Raw genomic sequence first — 18,085 nt, forward strand, 5'->3', positions numbered from 1 at the left:
GTTCAAGGCACAGAACAATGAGTCCTTGGCTGTATTTCCTCATTTTAAGTTAATGTCCACTTTGCTCCCTAAATTTTTGTCCTCTTTATTCTTTCCCTTAAAGAAGTCCCTCCTTCTGCCAATGGGACAAATTTCAACTTCTTGAAAACAGAGAACACAGAACCTGTCCTGGGCACAGAGCGCTGGGCAGTAATGCATCAGCTCAGATCCTGCGTCCTGGGTTTACTCTGGTGCACAGCAAATGTCCCAGGCTTGCACATACATACATATATTCGTTTTCATATTTTTTTCATTAAAGGTTATGACAAGATATTGAACATAGTTCCCGGTGCTATACAGAAGAAACCTTTTTTTAAAATCTGTTTTTATAGATAGTGGCTAACATTTGTAAATCTCAAACTCCCAAATTTATCCCCTCCCACCCCCTTTTCCCAGTAATCAGAGTGCTGACTGTGTCTGCGGGTCTGTTTCTGTTCACTCTTTTAAGGCGCGTTGCTGTTTGACACGGGTCCTGGGGCAATGTCCTGGCGGGAAAAGGCCGACCCCACGCTGCCCATAGGACCGCAGTGGCCACTTTCCTGGACGTGAGAGGAGTGAATACGCTCACGCCGGGGGCTGCGTTGAGGGGAGGAAAGAAGACGGGGTTTTGTTGAGGGAAAGCAGAGGGGAGATTGAGGCTAAGAAGAGGTAGGTCTCTTGGGGAAGGAAAGCACAGATTCTTCAGCGGGGGAGAGAAGCACCTTTCTCGGGACGGGGAAGACCCCTTGAGTAAGTCTGGGGGTTAGAGAAACACGCACTGCAGTGAGCGACTCAGAGGCGAACTCACTCCCAGTCGACGTCCAGAAGACAGCGGCACAGTGGCCGTCCCTCCCTGGGAAGCACTGAGATGGCCCTGAGTTGGTGGCCACTCTGGGGAGCTGATGGCGACCCAGAAGCCAACCACGTTCCTCCTCCAAACCAGGAGATTTCTCCAGGGCTTGGACACATGTCTGTTAAGTCTGACACAATTCAAATTGCATACGAAGATGTAGCCGAGAGCTTTTAGAAAGATACGCCTCAAAGAACTGGCTCCTCAGATGCTCCCATCTGAGAGGGGCGACAAGACATGTAAAGGACAGGAATGCACGGAAGCACAGACGGCTGGACAACCACCTCGGGGGTGCAGGAATGAGCAACCTGGAATAGCCACTGCAGGAGTTCCATCTTACTCGGCTGAATTAATGCTTGCTGGGTTTTTGTGTTAGAGCCTTTGACACATAAATTGCTAACACGTGTGGGAGTGACACCCAGGGTGCATCCTAACAGGTGCCCCTTCTCAAGCATCTGAGTGGTGACTCGACAGAAAAGGTGACCCAGCTCAAAAGTGGTCACCTCCTCGGCCCCTTCAGGGCAAACGCGGAGGCAACAGCGGACCAGAGGCTGAAAGGACAGTCGTGCGAATGCCCAGGGGTCCACAGGCGAGATGGGCTGCGGCGGCTGGGGGAGCCCCACTGTGTGGGCAGTGGGAGAAAACCCTGGGTTTGGAGGCATGGACAGAATGTGGAGAGGAGGAGGGAGAAGGAAGCAGGAAGCAGAAACGTAGAGCAGCAGAGTCAGGACCTCACGGGCTCTGCCCTCTCCCTGCCCTGGGAAGTGGGGGACGAGCCGCCGGGAGCTCGGCAGCATCACCGAGTGGGTTCCAGCGAGGATTCTGGGCGAGGGTGTGGTGGGAGGGAGGCTGGATTTGTAAAGTGCTATTCATCCAGCCCCAAAAGCGTACCGCTGACTAGCTTCGAGGAGAGGTTAGAAATGGAAAAGCAGTGAGAATTTAGACTCAGGCAGTGGCAGGAGGAAGGGAAGTTGGGGGTTCACTGAGCTGTGGTCCCTTCAGGCTGAGGGATGGGAGTAAGTCAGGACTAGGCAGGGGCCTGGTGATTGGGACGAGGGTGGAGCCCTGGATGTGGTCTTTGAAGTGACAGCCACCTACCCACAGGGCAAACCGAGTGGCGATTATTTGAACAAGAGTGTTACTAGGACTGAAAAGAAAATCTAAAAATCCTTCGGTAGGGAGGATTGCTTCCAGGAAAAGCAACATTCCTCCGAGTAAGGAGCCAGAAGGCAGAGCACAGGGGATTGTGGGTGCAAATGGGCAGGTGTGGGCTTGGGGGGGAGCACCTGGGCAGGGATGGGGATCAGCGATCGGCAGAAGGAAGGGCTTCTTGTAGCAGAGGGAGGCTGATGGTACCAAATGCCACAGAAAGGTCAAGAGGAATGAGGAAGGAACGGGCCCTGGAGGGTTTCTTTAAGAAGAATGTTTGAAGACATCATTTCAGTCTCAGTTACCTTAACCTGAGATGGTTTGAGAGTGTATTTTGGAAACATATGAGATTAGGATCCAGGTTTCGGTAACGCAGGAGAAAAACAAACTATAGCTGTTTGACTGATTTAATGCTGAGTGAGAGTGTGATGCAAGGCATAAAAAATGTGAAAATACATTTTAAACTCATTACGCGTGCTGGCTGTAATTCATCCTGCAAGTCTATAGGAAAATTCCTCTGCAGAAAAGCTACTGCGGGGAGGGGCGTGCTTGTGTTTCCCTCTCCGGCATTAAGGAAAAGTACAAAGGCTGCGAGAGGAGCCGGGCATGGTCCTGCCACTTCTCACACTCTTGTTTTTAAAATTTAGAAGTTGCAGCTAGACTCTGCCAACAGACACACACAGACAGCATGGCTAGGACCTCTCCGACCCAAAATCAGGACCTAGTTTGTGTTAAACCAAATTCACCCTGTGTTACAAGAACAACGCCTGTCAAATCTCTGATTTCTCCAGAATCTTTTATCATTGCCCATGAGGAAGAAACACACACAAGGACCTACGGCTCCCTCCCCAGCCCCTTGCACGCTGCTGTCACAGGCTTCTGAGAAGGGAGTTTGACTTTTTTCTTATACAGAAGAGCAGGACCAAACATTTGGCACACTGCCTCAGAGAAAGACAGATGTCAAGCATACGATTCTCATCGACCCGGAGGCTGGTCCTACACTCAAACAAGAAGAGCGGAGTCACGCGTGGGGTCGCGCATCGAGATGTAAGCTGCCCGCGGAGGGCATGTTACCCAAGGGAGACGCGTGCTAGGAGGGGCTTGTGTCTGGAACAGCGTGGTGGGGGGAGGAGGGTACAGCTCAGCGACAGAGCGCATGCCTAGCGTGCGGGAGGTCCTGGGTTCCAGCCCCAGCACCTCCACTAATTAATCAATCAATGAACAGTGCAAGTCTGACCCGAAACCGGGAGAACCAGACTTTATCGTCCCTGTGCTAACAGCTGCAGAAATGCACCAAGAGAGGGCTTCAGTGTCACCAGTCCCGGGGAAACGGGCCGACACGAGGTTCCCTCACCACCACTCCTGGGACACAGCCGAGTCCCACAATGTGGTCATAATTCTGTAGGAACTGATTAGCCAAGAAATGGCAAAACACAACAGGGTGGGACTGGAAAGGCTGGGCAGGTTGAGAAAATGTCATCGCCGGCCCTGCTTCTTAGCAGGCTACAGCTCCCCACCCCTCAGCTTTCCTCTCTACTTCTTAAAACCCTCTTATGGAGTCAGCACCTTTGAGTGGCTCAGAACTGCTCCTGAGCCCTTATCTGAAGCATCCTCTCCACAGGAAGTCCCTCCACACGCGTCCTCGGGGTTGAGCCGGGTGGGACGGGAGTGCTCCCTTGCCCCTCCCCTCAGCGCCTGCCACCCCCTCCCCTGCCAAGTCTTCAGATATGGTTTGTGCTAAAAACACCAACTGAAGCAGGAAATAGAGTGATATCTTCAACAACATATGTGCTGAGCAGGGCAAGAACGCACCATAGTAAAGCTAAAAAATGCCTGTCAGTATAAATAAGGTTTTTCACCCAAAAAGGCACAGAAAATTCTGTTGCGCCAGTTTCCTTTTCAGTTTGACGAGCTGGATCTTTGGGAGCCCACCTCTTCTGCCCCGGCCGTAACCAGGGAAAGCCCATCGCCCTTCTCTCCCCTGCAGCCTGCCCTCCCTATAACAGCTGAATGTGCAGCATCTACACAGCAAGGCGGCCCGGAGAGCCGTTCCTCACGTCTCATCGCACGGGCCACGGTATTTACACAGCGGCTATTTTTACATTCCCCCGGTGCCCGTGGCCACGGGCACCCCAGCGCCCCAGGACCCAGCACCTGCACAGCGGCCCTGGCTCGGGAGGGCGGCTCCTCCCCTCCTTCCCCAGAAGGCACAGGCAGAGAGCACGATGCTCCTGTCCTTCCATCAGGGGCTCCCGATGGTCAGGACGCTGGCAGGGTGTTGCCTGGGTGGGCGGCTAGGGACACCCCAACCTGCAAGAAGACCCCAGTAGGTGTCTCTGCGACACTCCCATCAGCTTCTACGTCCTCCCTCGGGGAAAACCAACAGCCCGGCCCAGATCCCTCTAGAACCAGGCGGCTTGTTCATTTATTTCTGCGCTTATTTTCATGAGAATCGTGTTGACTTTGTTTTGGCTCTTGGTCTTTAACCGCCGTTAGATGGAGCTCAGAATGGGGCCCCTTTTGGATTTTTAATAGACAAACTGCTTTCAGGATAACCCCTTCAGCCCTTGAGAAAGATATAACCTACCTCTGCCCCATTTCAGGGCACTGCCTTCTGTTTCTGTCACAACATGCTGTTCTGGGGGCTTCCGGGCGTCCCGCCGCCACCACGTGAGCCTCAGCACAAGCCGGGATTCGGCTGCATCTCTCACGTGTCCTGCGAGGCAGCCTCTGACTGCCGGCATTCATTTCGCTGACGGCACTGCAGCGCGCTCAGGGACAACCAGGGAGGTCAGCGGAAGGCAAAACCCAGAAGGCAGTGGTGGGGGTCGAGTCTTGCTCAGAACTAACCACAGATGTGTCCGCCCTCAAATACCGCACAGCCCAGAGGGCAGAGGCCCGGGCCCGCGGGGCAGACAGGGCCCTGGGAGCCTCTCCCTGTGTCAGTACCTAAGGGAGGGGACGGGGGGGGGGGGTGGGCAGCAGGACGCTGGGGACCGCGGGGGCTCAGGACGGCAGTCATCTCCGCCCGGGGCAGGGGCGTCTCCGCAGGGTGACAATGGCGCGACGGGCCCCCTGCCCCCCTGGGACAGCCCCTGCCCACGCTGGCTGGCTGCCAGCCCGCAGCGCATTCCGTAACACATTGAAATGTCTCTGTAGACGTGAGTTCTTGTCCGAAGCCTCCTTGAGCCGCGTGCCTCCTTCTCCGCAGGCCCCTGCGACTGGGTCCTTCCCCGGGCAGACTGGTTGGCGTTTCTAACTCCCTGGGCCTCCATCCCTACGTGCAGGTGACTGAGTCTCCCGGGAGCTGTCACAGCGCGGATGCCAGTTACTCAGGATGGATGAGCCACTGGGACCCCATGGGAAAGGGCTGACCGGGGTCTCCCGTGGGCCCGCCTTTCACCCCGGGCTGTAGGAGGAGACCCCCCGAGCCAGCCAGGAGGTGGGGTCCCCTCCTCGAACGCCCGCAAGTAAGCGTTTCTCATTAACCATCTGTGAAGTATACATGTTTACATGCAAATGAATATAGAAGCCCCTCTCCACGCACCCTGGTGTCGCTCCCCCAAGCGTCACTTACTGATGGCATCTGCCCTGCTCTGAACCCTCCTCCTCACAGTCCTGATGCAGCTCTCGCTGCCTCAGCCGGAGGGAGGGGTCCGCCTACAGTCTCGTCACCCCTCCATCTAAATCCTACCCTCCGGACCAGTGTTTCAAAGTCATATTTGGGAAATCAGTGTAGTGGGTCACAGAAAGCATTTAAAAACGAAAGAGAGTTGCATGAATCGAATAAAAATGCAGCGTTTCACAGGCATTAAGGGTAGGCAGTGTTTGGAGAAACATGAATGGTGTCTTCACTCACTTCGCCCCTCGCTACGTGGTGCCTTGGATTTTCCCTGTCTCCCTTCTGTGAGCGGCTTCCCAGCAGACCCCGTATTTCACTTTCAAAGTCCATACGACGTAGTACAACGCCCAGCGCAAAACAGACCCTCGGTGCATTTTCTGAACAGATGAATGAAGCTGCCCTTTCTTATCTAATGACTTTTCCAAAACCTTTTGAAAACTTGACGCAGGTAGCAAACAGCAACACACAATTCTACGGCGAGTTGAATCTCTCTGCCTGAGGTGAACCTCTGATGGTTTGAATTCTGAGAAGAACTGTGTGTCTTGGGGGCCATGTCATAGAATGATTTTATTATCTAAAAAATGGACCGTCTTCCCTAAAATCATTACAGAGTCCCTAGGATGGATTCGATCCCTGCAGCAAGGGGAATGCTCTCTGATTGGCAGCTGGACCACATCCCTGAGTTTTCTAATGATCATCAGATTAAAAAGACATTTTTTGGATCCCTCCCCATCATACAGAAGCATAGTGCCGCTGTCCCATGTCAGCATCCCAGCCTCCGTCAATCAGACATGATTTCAAGCCTGAGTAAGTGAACAGAGGAGACTCCCTGTGTGGCTGCAACGCCATCAGTGAAATGAATGCCAACAATCAGAGTTTGACTGTCTCGTACAACACGTAAGTGATGCAGCCACATCTCGGCTTGTGCTGAGGTCTGCTTGGTGGAGACAGGGATGCCCAGAAGGCACCAGGACAGCACGTGAAGACGGGAGCAGACGGCAGTGTCCCTGAAATGGAGCGAGTGCAGACTACATCTTTCTAAAGGACCGAAGGAGTTATCCTTAAAGCAATTTATCTGTTAAAGCTCCAAGAGGGGCCCCATTCCGAGCCATACATAGAAGTGGTTAAACACCAAGAGACAAAATAAAGTTAATACAATTCTCATGAAAAATTTTTAAAAATCACTCTTTTTGCACTACAGATCTGCCGCTGAGCATCGGTTATTTACTTGAAAAAAAGATAAAGTGAACCGGGAGAAGTATTGTGGGGGTCACCCTATGTTAAATTAGTCCTTTGTGCTCTGTATGCCACCCCCTCATCCTGCGTCTAAAACCAGCCTGGCCCCATCAGCTGGTGGCCTCACCTGAGATCTCAAATTAAGCAAAGGTAACTTCAGCAAACAAACGAACAAACGTGACTTCAGGAAGTCATTTAAGGGCTGCGAGTTTTACTTCGCTTTTCAGTGACATGCAAATGCCTGCAGAGGGGCAGTTTTCACCCATTGCTTTGCTCAAGTCTTCTGTCTCTTACCTCCTGGGTCTTTCCACATCAAAGAGAGTAATAAAACCCAGATCTAAAACATGCCTGGGAATTTACCCTGTGGGACCTCTGATGTACCCATCAGTCCTTCCCTTCTTTAAGATGGACATTTTTTTTTTTTTTTTTTGGAAGACAATATTTGATCATGAGCCGGAGTGGAGTTTGCGTGTGGAGTGGCTCTTCTGGAGGCTCTGCAGGACTCTGGGCGATGCACGACCTCCCTGGGAACTGGCAAAGGGAGTGTTCCGCTGGAAACGCATGTCAGCGCACATCCAGCTCGCACCTGCCTGGTCTGGGCCCTGCCTATTTCAGGACCTCATCATCTATGTGGGAGGAACACGAACCAGATTGTTGTCTATTGTCCTGTTACAATTAACGTGTATTCACTGCACGTGAAATTGCGATGGCTCAGTAATTGCAAATGCACACTAAGTATGAACACTGCAGATTTTGAGGAGAAATCGAAAGAACAAAGGAGTGAAAACCAGGCTAAGAGAGGGTCTGAGAAGCTTTGAATACGGTGGGTGGGTGGGTAGGAGGGGGACTGCTGGCTCCTGGGATGGCGCGCTGGGTACTGTGACCCCGAAGAGAGCTCACTCTCAGATGGTGTGGAATTTTCTAGGCTAATCTGAGAATTAATCATAACAAATGACTCAACTGGCATTAAGGACCTAAACACTCTTAGGTAATTAAGAAACAGGGTTTTTTCTTCCAGTGCTCTTATGGAAGGAGAGAACAGGGTAGCAAGCCAGCCCATCTTTAGGAAAACATTCCACTCACCATGTCTCTTCCAAGCATTTCTTCACAAAAGGAAGGAAACCCCAGGACATTGTATTATGTGGCAAGAATGAGATGCAGATAGTCAGGAAGGTCTTTATTAACTTGCTTACGGAGCGTCTCCGAGTGGCTTAGAGGATAAAGCCCTGGGTTTCTCTTAGGAGCCCCCAGTGGGAGTTTAATTCAGAATCTAGCAGAAAGACCCACCGTACACAACGGCCGCTTGCTTTAACGGCTTGACGGTATGAAAAATATTTCCTGGTTATGAAAGATAATCCGCTTCTGAAAAGACTGCCTTTTCCCCCCAGATTTCCAGGTACAATGGAGTCTCCTCCCACGGACAGGGCCTCGGAGAACAGGCCAGCTGCGCCAGCTCCCCAGCCTTCTTTGGCTCATCTCAAGATGATGAACTATTTATGCAAGATCCGAGTCCCCGGGACGGCTGCGTGCTACCAGCTGCAGCTGCATGGCCAATGTGTTAAGGAAACTTCCCCAGACAACTCACACTATTCAGAGGATAACGTTTTGATCAGATGATCTAAATATTTAATTGTCACAACTCTCCACTTGGTTTTGCTTCTGGGTTTCCAAGAATAATGAGGTAGCAGGACCCAGTGGAGGTGCCCAGCTCAGGAGACCTGATGAGCTGAAGATTCTCCCAGCAAACATGTGCCGCAGGGCTCTGAGTCGGGGCCCGACACTAATTTCTCATTCAGCCGTGTTTCTAAGTTCAGTGTTATCTCTCTGCTTCCGCAGCCACATAATTTAGAAAACCAGAAGCTGCCGTAGAGATGGACGAGGAGAGCTAAGCTGGGTGTGTCCGCTCTCCCGCCCCGCTCCCGGCAGCTGCCGAGGACCACGGCTGACCACCCTGCAGCCCTCAGCACGGCTCCGGGGACGAGGTGAGGGTCGCTACACCTTTACCTTCCGGCTGGTCCTGAGCAGGCATCTGAGATGCCCCACGACCGGGACGGCTGCTCACACCCTGCAGAGTCAAATACTTCCTTCAGGAAAGGCGCTGGGTGGGCACTCTGCAAAGAATACAACCTCCGTGAGTGGCCGCTTCCCTGTAGGCAGGCGCTGTGCCCAGCAAGCCCTCACAGAGGCCGAGACAAAGGGAGACAGAAGGCCAGGAGCCGGTCTTTGAATGTGAGGACGTACTCTGTGTGCTGTGCGTCTCTGACCTAAAGCAGATGCTTTGTGGGACAGGAGAGCGGAAAGGTTTTATAGAAAAGCGGCACTGAAAGAACCTCCTCTCAGGTAAAAACGGCCCTTGCGTGTCCCTCAGGAACATGCCCAGCAGCTGCACGTGGCTTTTTTTGAAGTTTTCTGTGCCCTCTTCCCAGATCTCCTGCTGAGGAGTTCATGTTTACCTTCAGAAGGGAGTTACTTCCTGAGGCAGGGCCCTTGCATCATTTCTACATTTTAATTTTTGTTTGTTTGTTTGTTTGTTTGCTTGTTTGTTTTTGGAGATGAAGAATGCTATAATAGGAAGAATCCAGGGTTTGGGAGGAAAGGGACGTGCTTGACTTGTGACTCTGGGAATGACTAGTTTCTGAGATTATGGCAAAGCCACTTAGCCCCTCTGCGTCCCCGAGTGCTCATGAGTAAATGGGGAGGCTGCCACCTGCTCCGCTGGTCTTGGAGACAGGACCCGGGGACAAGGGACGTCAGCACGCTTGGCTGACAGGAAAGAGCCACTTACAAATATTAGCTATTCACAGAATGCCGCGACCAAGCGCTCCGTGGTGCTTCTGAGTACCTCCCGCTGTCGGAGGTCACACGCACATACCTAGGACTGCTGCCCTCGGTTGGGTTTACCTCCTCCCTTTGGCTCCCGGCCGGCTCTGTAGGAGCAACCCCAGGGGTTAATGCTGAATGCTCGCAAGACAGAAGAGGAACGTGCGAGAGGATGCCAGGTCTTGCCACCAAGCGTCCAGGTGGAAAACACACCTGGTCTGTGTCCATGCAGACAAGTAGCCCCCTCTGGTCTCATGCTCCCAGCTAAAAGGACCAGGTACCTTGAGCACACATTCAGGGGCAGGGCTCACCCCACATCAGCAACTCCGGCTGCCATATGTATCCCTTCCTTCTGCACCCGGGGAACTCCGTGCCCCACCATCCTCACCCATCACCTGTCCTGCTCGAGGTCGGCCCTGGCACCGGGCTCTCCTAGACTCCACAGTGGTAACGCACTCCTCCTCCCAGCCGCCGTCACCACCTGTGGCCATCTGCTGCAGGGAAGGGACCTGCACTCCACCCAGGTCACCGACACTTTGTGAGCATCGGATGAAGCCTGTGAAGTCTCTCCTCAAACAAGGAACAAGCATAGCTCGGGACCCCCAGGCCGCCTGGGGCTCAGCCACGGCCCCACGAATGGTTTGTGGCCGCCCAGGTAAAGCCGCTTCCGGTTAGGCTGTCCCTCACTGAGATGGGGTGGACCCAGGTGGCCCCCAGTGTCTGTGAGAGGACAGGGCACACCGATTCTTTCTCTCTTCTTTGGTTCCCAGTAGCAAGCCCTGCGCTCGCATTAAGTAAATGCTTCTTGGATGACTACGAGGGAGTTAGCTGTACAAGTTAATGCAAGTCCGGTTTACAGGTCGCTGGTTGCACAATCTCCCTGTGTGAATTCCTGAGAGAAGGTGCTGTAAAGTGTGAGAAAAAAATCTCACACTTCACAACAACGCGTAGGTTCTTTTTTAAAACTGTCCAATTAACACAGAGGACCAAGAGCTTTGTGCTCCTAACGTAGGTCAGTTTGGCTGCTGATCAGCTTACGCCAGCGGAAAGCTCTCGCCCAAGTGCAGATGGACTACGTATTGTGTGTGCTGGACATCTGGGGAAGTAGAGACGTGGCGAGGCACGGCTGCGATTTCCAAACTCAGATGCTCTCCGTCAGCGCAGAGGGGCCAGGATGTGGGTGAAGAAAGCCTGTTCTCACAGAGAGAGCGACTCTCCCTACGTCAAAGCTCAGATTCACTGACACGGCGGAGGCGGGGCTGGGGTGGGGGGGGCACCTTTCTCTGGCTCATCCTTGCCTGGCGTCCACCGAGTGACAAGCAGAGGACTTGCCCGAAGACCTGCTCATTTGGAAAATGAGGGAAATCGCGTGTTGATTTCAAACGGCTCCAGAACACGGAGGCATTCCTTACTCTCAGGGGAGGGAGATCTTCATGCGAGGCAGGAAAACACCCCACAACACATCAGTAAACTATGTGCCTGTCTGTCCACGCCCTTTATAATTTTCCTGAAGCCTCCGGCCACCGCCCTCCCCACAAATAAATCACCATGGAGAGAAAGCAAAGCGCGTGGGGAGTGAGAGGTGACGGGCTCGGCACAGGACGCAGTGCCCGCAAGGTGGCACGAAGCCTCCGGGGCGTCAAGCCCTGTATCCCATTATGGGATGTAGAGATTTGCATACGGAGGACCGATTTCTCAGGCTGCAATCTCATTAGACTGCATCAGACATTAAATGAAGACACCGTCGAAACTTCTGTTTCAAACACCAGGAGCAGAGAGTGGCAGTTTACCGACACTATCCCTGAGTGGACTGTAGGTCTCCGCCTGTGATTCTGTGATATTGTGGTGATTCTGGAGCATCTTCTTGTAACTGAACAATGCATAAGTAATTGTGCTTAATTTGGCAGACAAACATCAAGACCTCATAAAATATTGATTTAAGATGCAACTGTATGTCCGATGGTATGCTGACATTTCGTACTTAGCTCTGTTTGGACGCGATACTTAGAAATCCACATTTTTGTTGTTGTTGTTGTTGTGGGAAAGTTGTCTGCATGGCTGCCCACGGCCGGGGTTGTGCTCAGAGCCTCTCGAAGGCCCTGTGGGAGAGCTTGCCAGCCAGTGTTGTTGGGGGGGAAGCTCACTCCTGAGAATTATTTTGTTTATATCATGAAAAACGATGCTCCAGTGTCCAGAGGCAGGCTTCCATCCTGAGCAGAAATCTCACGTCCGTGAAGCTCAAACGGATTGATTGGTCTATGCTAATTACAGTGACTTAAGAATAAATATTTTATTTTTTTAAAGGACTTCTGTAATAAAATATTTATAAATATCTATTAATAAACTGATTTGACATCGGCATATACTTCAAAACAATCCGGATGACGGCAGAGGGAATTGGGCAGGAGTGAAGACGAGACAGAGCTGGCCCTAGGGAGAGTTTGTTAGTCTGTTCTCCTTACTTTTGAATGTGTTTGAAATTTTCCATAAAACCAACTTTAAAAAGAATTCTTTTTAAAATAAATGGCTTTATGGAATCAAGTATCATACTGTAAAAAAATTTATTTATATAATGCTCTGATTTAAAACCTCAGAACACTCTTATTTGGAATGTTAATGCAATAAAATAAAATGCTTGAAATTAGGAGTAATTTCCATTTGGCTTAAGTGGTTGTTTTTAAGTAAAAATGCCACAAGGGCCAGATTTATCAGATATATTTGTAAGTCAAACTGCTTTTCTAAAGGTAGGTTTTCATCAAATGCATTTAATAAACACCTACTATATGCAAAGAAATATTGTGTGTTCATATTTTGTTGTCAGTATAATTTTTAACTACCTCTGTACATCGTATAAACTAATGGCACACAGTGTCAGAAAGTAATACAATACTGTCCTTTACAGAGTATTCTGCAAATCAAGCTCCTCCACTTTCTTCTCCAGATTTCCGAGGTGGCCCGCATCTCTGTCAATGTCTGTGCATCCTGATCTTTCTCACTAGGTCCAGAATAACAGACTCATTTTATTTCTCCTTCCAGATAAACCACCAGCTGCCTCAGTGCCATTTGGAGCAATGGCGCACCCTGGTGGCCCAAACAAGCCAATGACTCTCCCCCTTCATTTGAATTTGGTCTCATAATTTTTGAAACTGAGCAACTATCAATAATTAGCAAAAGAACATCAATCGTATTATACAATCAGTTGAAAAACACTTTGTGAATGAACAGAATAAATAGAAAGGCATAGACAATTTTAACACTTAGTCGTTCTTACTTTTAAGGGCCAAGTGGCCCCCAGACAGTATTCCAAAATTGTATACATACACCCATGGGCTGTAAAAGACACATACGGCATTTTTGAGTTTATGGAACACATTCCACTGCATTCAAGTCAGGCTATGTCTCTCAAAGAAAAGAGACTTTGAGCAAGTTTAATCTCTGTGCCTTAGTTATCCCATCTGTCAAATGGGATACTAGCAGCAGACAGCGTTTAGTCTTGCGAGAATTAAGCAGGTTATTAAAACGATGCCTGGGGCAGAGCTGGCACTCCTGTGACTTGCTGCTGTATGACTTGTCTCAGGTTACAGACACACCTACCACCTGCACAATCACCCTTTTTCTGTATCTGCATCCTGGATTCTTGGAATTTCTGTGACTTGGTGTGCCTCAAATCGAATATCCAAGAGTCTATAGAGAATGAACTGTTTTGAGAAACATCGTGTTTATGGAATCCCACATCTAAGTCTATGGAGTGGAATTAAACACCAAAGGCCCTCACTTCCTACCCACAGTTCACCCTCCTGAATATTTTAACTGGAAATATCTCTAGCAGGGTAAGAAGGAGCAGTTTAATCTCCTCAAGGTCACTTTCCAAAGAAGCAAGGGGAATATTTTGAACCCTTCTGCAAACGTGCAGTACAATTTCCCCATCTCACAAATATCCAAGAAATGAGCTGTAATTAATTTAGGTGCCTTGAGGCTGAATTAGCCACCCACTGGGTTCTTGGGTAAGAAAGCTATTTCAGGTGAAAAGACAAGTCTCTTTAAATATAAAGAAGGGAAGGTAGAAGATTTAGAACTTTAAAGGAAAGGAGTCCCAAAACGACAGTAAATCATTAATAACAGCCACGCAATTCATTCAGAAGAAATGGATTAGTGGCTTCAGGATCAAATGGTGTAAACCTTAATAATCGTATAAGCAGCTCCAGTGTTAAGACTATCTTTTTCTTCCATGTCTTCTTATTAAGCCCCTTTTACATTCTAAAACTTGCCCATCCCGTGAGAATACAGCCTGCAAGCTGGGAAGCATATTCCGCTCACCATGGACCATCCAGAACCACAGAGTTCTCAGCTGCGCCACTGGAACCCCCGACGCCTGGTCCATGGGGCTGACCTGGTCTCTGACTGCAGTGCCAGGGCAGGTGCTGCCAATTCGTCTACTTGTGAGAAAATCCTAAGTGGCTCAAGCCAATCTTTCAAAATAAAGAACGTTCTGTAAAAGCCCACGTTAGGAAAATAGATGTTTCATAATTTTAGAGATGCACTAACGATGATGTTGTTCTTGAGGTTTGGCTGTGTGTTCTCAAATGCTGGCTAAAGCCTCCACAGGAAATATAATTAGCACGTCTCCGCACCCTGCCTGGGGGCCTCCCTGTCAGCCTCTCTGCTCAGAGCCTAGACTTAGGGATTTCCAAACCATGATGCCTGTCTAGAAATTCAATAACTTCACTTTCTTGAATAGAGCCAAGGCTAATTCACCCAACTCCCATCTATAGTAAAATGAGGTTTATGCGGTTTTAATAAGTATGTATTAAAATATATATATATATATATATATATCTAAAAGCAAATATTAATTTGTTCCTTTAATGCTGTTCCCTTAGATTTCCATTTCGTTCATTGGAATGAAACACATGATTTGGGAAATTCAAACAATCTCCTGCTTACAAGGACAATTTCATTTATTAATGGCCTATAATTAAGAAGAAATTGTTAGCTGAACAAACAATTAGTTGATTTGTCTGAAGAGTAAGAGGGAGTAGGTGGTTCATCCATTTGCTAAGTGTTCTTAGCTTTGACCTGCTTGTCACTTATTCAGAATGCTTTCTAGATTTGCCGGAGTTTTTGGACCTCCTCAAATGAGGAGAGCCAACGTATTTGTTATTTTCTTTAGGAGAAAGGGCAGGCTAATGTCTACGACAGAACGTTACGTCATAAGTCAAATTTTTATTTCCACTCTACCACCTGACCTTAAGGAAGCTGCTTAACCTCCTCGCTTTGAAGCTCCCAACCTCTGTAAAAGGCGGATGTTAAGAGCTGGCATCCACATTCGGGTTAATGGCATCATGACTGAGGGACCTGGTACAACTCCCTTAAAGAGAAGATGCTTTATATCGATGTAATTCTTCCCTGAAACACAGAATGTTGGACAACTTTTTGTATAAAAGACTTAGGATGTTTTTTGGAAGATGACTACCTTTTTTAGGATTATTAAGAGAGTCTGTGACCAAACAGCACCTTTGGCACAAAGGCCTCGTTGTCGCATGTGGTTAACTACGTACAAGAGATGAGCAGAAAGCTCTCAGTGAGGATTCTTCTGCTCGGCAAGCTCCGCTTTTACAGGGACACTAAAGAAACACTCTGTAACACAGGCAACAGCCTCCGGCCACCGCAGCCTAGCCCTGAGCTCACCTGACTGGACTGTCAACGGCTAACCAGGCGTTAGGCTGAGCTGCTTAGGACAAGATGAGGATTTGACAGAACCGAGTGAAAGCGTTCCGAGTGCGGTATACAAGCAAAAGAAAAAAAAAAAATCATTCGTTCAAAACAATACAAAGTGAGTGGTCCTGAGTGTAAGGTAGTCACTGGATAGGCGGTCATCCGAGGAACCCGGAGCGGAAGAGAGGTGGGAAACGAGACGGAGGACACTCCAGGGGCAACCGCGAACTGCACACCCGAGGGGCCCGCACCATAGTGTCACAAAAACGCCGTGTCCATGTTGGAAGTGAGTATTATTAGGAACCAGACATCAGTGGTTCAGGCTGAATCTTGCTCTGTCTAATTCTTACCACGTCACAGGCTGCGTTAAACCCAGTTTAGCGCTACGTATTTACAGACGGTAAACTTTTATCTACAAAGCAAATATTCGTTCTTACCTCCTTGGCCTTATGGGTTGCACAAGACTTTTTAAGTCGTTATCTGCTCAGAATGACCACCACCATCACCTCAAGCATGACTTAAATTAGATCTGAGCGGACATCCGCACACCTAGACCCACGGACCTAACGACCCAGTGCGCGCGATTCACCTTCGGGCTCGCGGATTCTCCTCCCGGCCGCCGACCTCCGGAGCACGCTCCGTCCCGAGTTGAAGAGGCTGGCCAGCTCGTCCAGGGGGCTGCCCAGAGGCCTGGAGTTCGGGGGGCTGCAGGGCACCGAGGAGGGGGCGCCGGGATGGGCCTTCCTGTGGTCGGCCCGGGCCGCCTTCCCAGGTGAGTAGGGGATCTTGGAGAAGGGGCTGCAGGGCGCCCCCGCCTGGGCCGAGTCCGGCTTCGGGGGGCCCTTGGGCGGGTCTGCGGGGGCCCCGGGCCTCCCCACACCGGGCTCGGGCGCCAAAGTGAAGTGTGCGGGCGGCCGGGGGGCGGCGGGGGGCGCGGGCGGGGGCGTGGGGGGCGGGGAGGCTCTGTGCGCGCCGGGGGACGCGGGCCGGTCGCCGTCCCCCTTGGGGTTCTTGGGGTGCTGGGGGGACAGGGGGCTGGCGCCCTCGGGCTGCACGGGGTACTTGAGGTTGGTCTCCAGCACCGGCAGCTTTTTCACCTCCAGGGGCGTCAAGGGCGACTCGTCGGACGCGGGGGAGCAGGTGACCGGGGTCGGGGGGAACACGAGGAGCGGGGGCCGGTGCGGCAGCAGGTTGGGGAAGGGCGCGGGGATGTCGCACGCGTCCCTGCTGGGCCCGGGCGCGGGGCTGCCGGCGTCGCCGTCCTCCAGGAGGAGGGGGCTGCGAGCCTCGCGCGGCAGAGGCGGCGACGCGGACGCCGCCGAGGCGCCCACCCCGCGGCCGCCGGGGTCGTCGGGGGGCGCCAGGTACTTCATCTCCTCGTAAACGGCCTCGGCCTGCTCGGGGCTGCCGGCGCGGCCCAGCATCTCGATGTACACGGGCTCGGGCTCGGGCTCGGGCTCGCGCGCGGGGGGCGCGGGGACCCCCCGGGCGCGCTGCGGGCCGGACCCTCCGCATCGCGCGCCCCCGGCCCCGGCCGCCCCCTGCCGCGCGCCCGCGATCTCCTCCGAGGAGCCGCTGAGCTTGGTGTGCGGGCTCCTCTTGGGCTTCCGGGGCGGAATCTTCTTCATGGCGCTGTAGTCATCGCTGTGCGGCCGCGGCCGGGCGAGGCCTGCGCGAGGGACAGAGAGGGTGGCTGTGCGAGGCGGCTCGGCTGGCGGAGCCGCCGGGATCCCCGACCGCGAGGACCCGGCCTGCGCCCCTCCACCCTCAGGGGCCCAGGTCTCCCCACCCTGCCCGCCGCGGCCAAGGGGAGAGCGAGATTTGATCGTGCAGCTGCAGGACAACCTCAGGGGGGACCCAAGCAGGCCCAGGAAGGCCAGCCGCGGGCGAGGGAGGGGCCGCGCTGCTGCTGGCACCTGCTGGCACCTGCTGGCACCTGCGCTCGGCCTGACGCAGGTGTGAACTAAGTGCCCACTGGCTGCCCCATCCTCACGATTTCAGAGACGAGGAAATGGAAGCCGAGGGAGGACAAGCAGCTTATCGAGTTGGCCCAGGTGGGTGCCTCCTGCGGAGACGCCTCGGCCTGATCATTCAGACTGAAGTGAACACAGCCAACACCGACGCCAACAGCTACGTGCATGGAGAGACTAGTTTTCCAAAAAGGACCTTGTTAAAATTATGCCAAGGGCGAGTTTCACCACTAACTAATATATTTGAATCCCAACAGATTTAACAGGGAAGTGAAGAGGCTAATATTAAAGAACTTAAGTGAGAACTTAAGTTGAAAAAAGGGAAAGTATTTAAGAAAACAAATGAGCATAATATTATTAGTATGAACTTTCAAAGAGGCAGAAAGACTATTTAAATATGCCTCAAAACATTTATTCATGTTTAAGTTAAAAAAATTCTAAAAGACTTCTCTTTCTCATTTATTTACTATAAATTATGGAAGATTCTATTAAATAAATCTAATTTCTCTGGACACTGAGATGCTAATTTTAGAAAATTACTGAAATATCAAAACTTCTCAAAAATCTTTAACTACTTCACAAATTCGGTCTTTTGTGAATCTGTAGGAATTCTTGATATAAATAAGCACGTCTAACTGTGCTGCGTTCCTGAGTCATTTGGGGCAGCTGGACTTTTCTCTCATGATGACTGCACACGTGATGGTA

General features: G+C 51.3%; 1 protein-coding gene across 1 annotated transcript in view; it reads right to left on the reverse strand.

Moving 5' to 3' along the window:
• Positions 1-18,085, reverse strand: part of MYO16 (myosin XVI) — a 437,171-nt gene that overhangs the window by 38,345 nt on the left and 380,741 nt on the right. Inside the window, exon 32 of the mRNA XM_032496671.1 lies at positions 16,000-17,079. Coding sequence (XP_032352562.1) covers positions 16,000-17,079 — 1,080 coding nt within the window. The remainder of the gene's footprint in view (positions 1-15,999; positions 17,080-18,085) is intronic.

This window comes from Camelus ferus, chromosome 14 (genome assembly GCF_009834535.1).
Source record: "Camelus ferus isolate YT-003-E chromosome 14, BCGSAC_Cfer_1.0, whole genome shotgun sequence".
NCBI classification, from domain to species: domain Eukaryota; kingdom Metazoa; phylum Chordata; class Mammalia; order Artiodactyla; family Camelidae; genus Camelus; species Camelus ferus.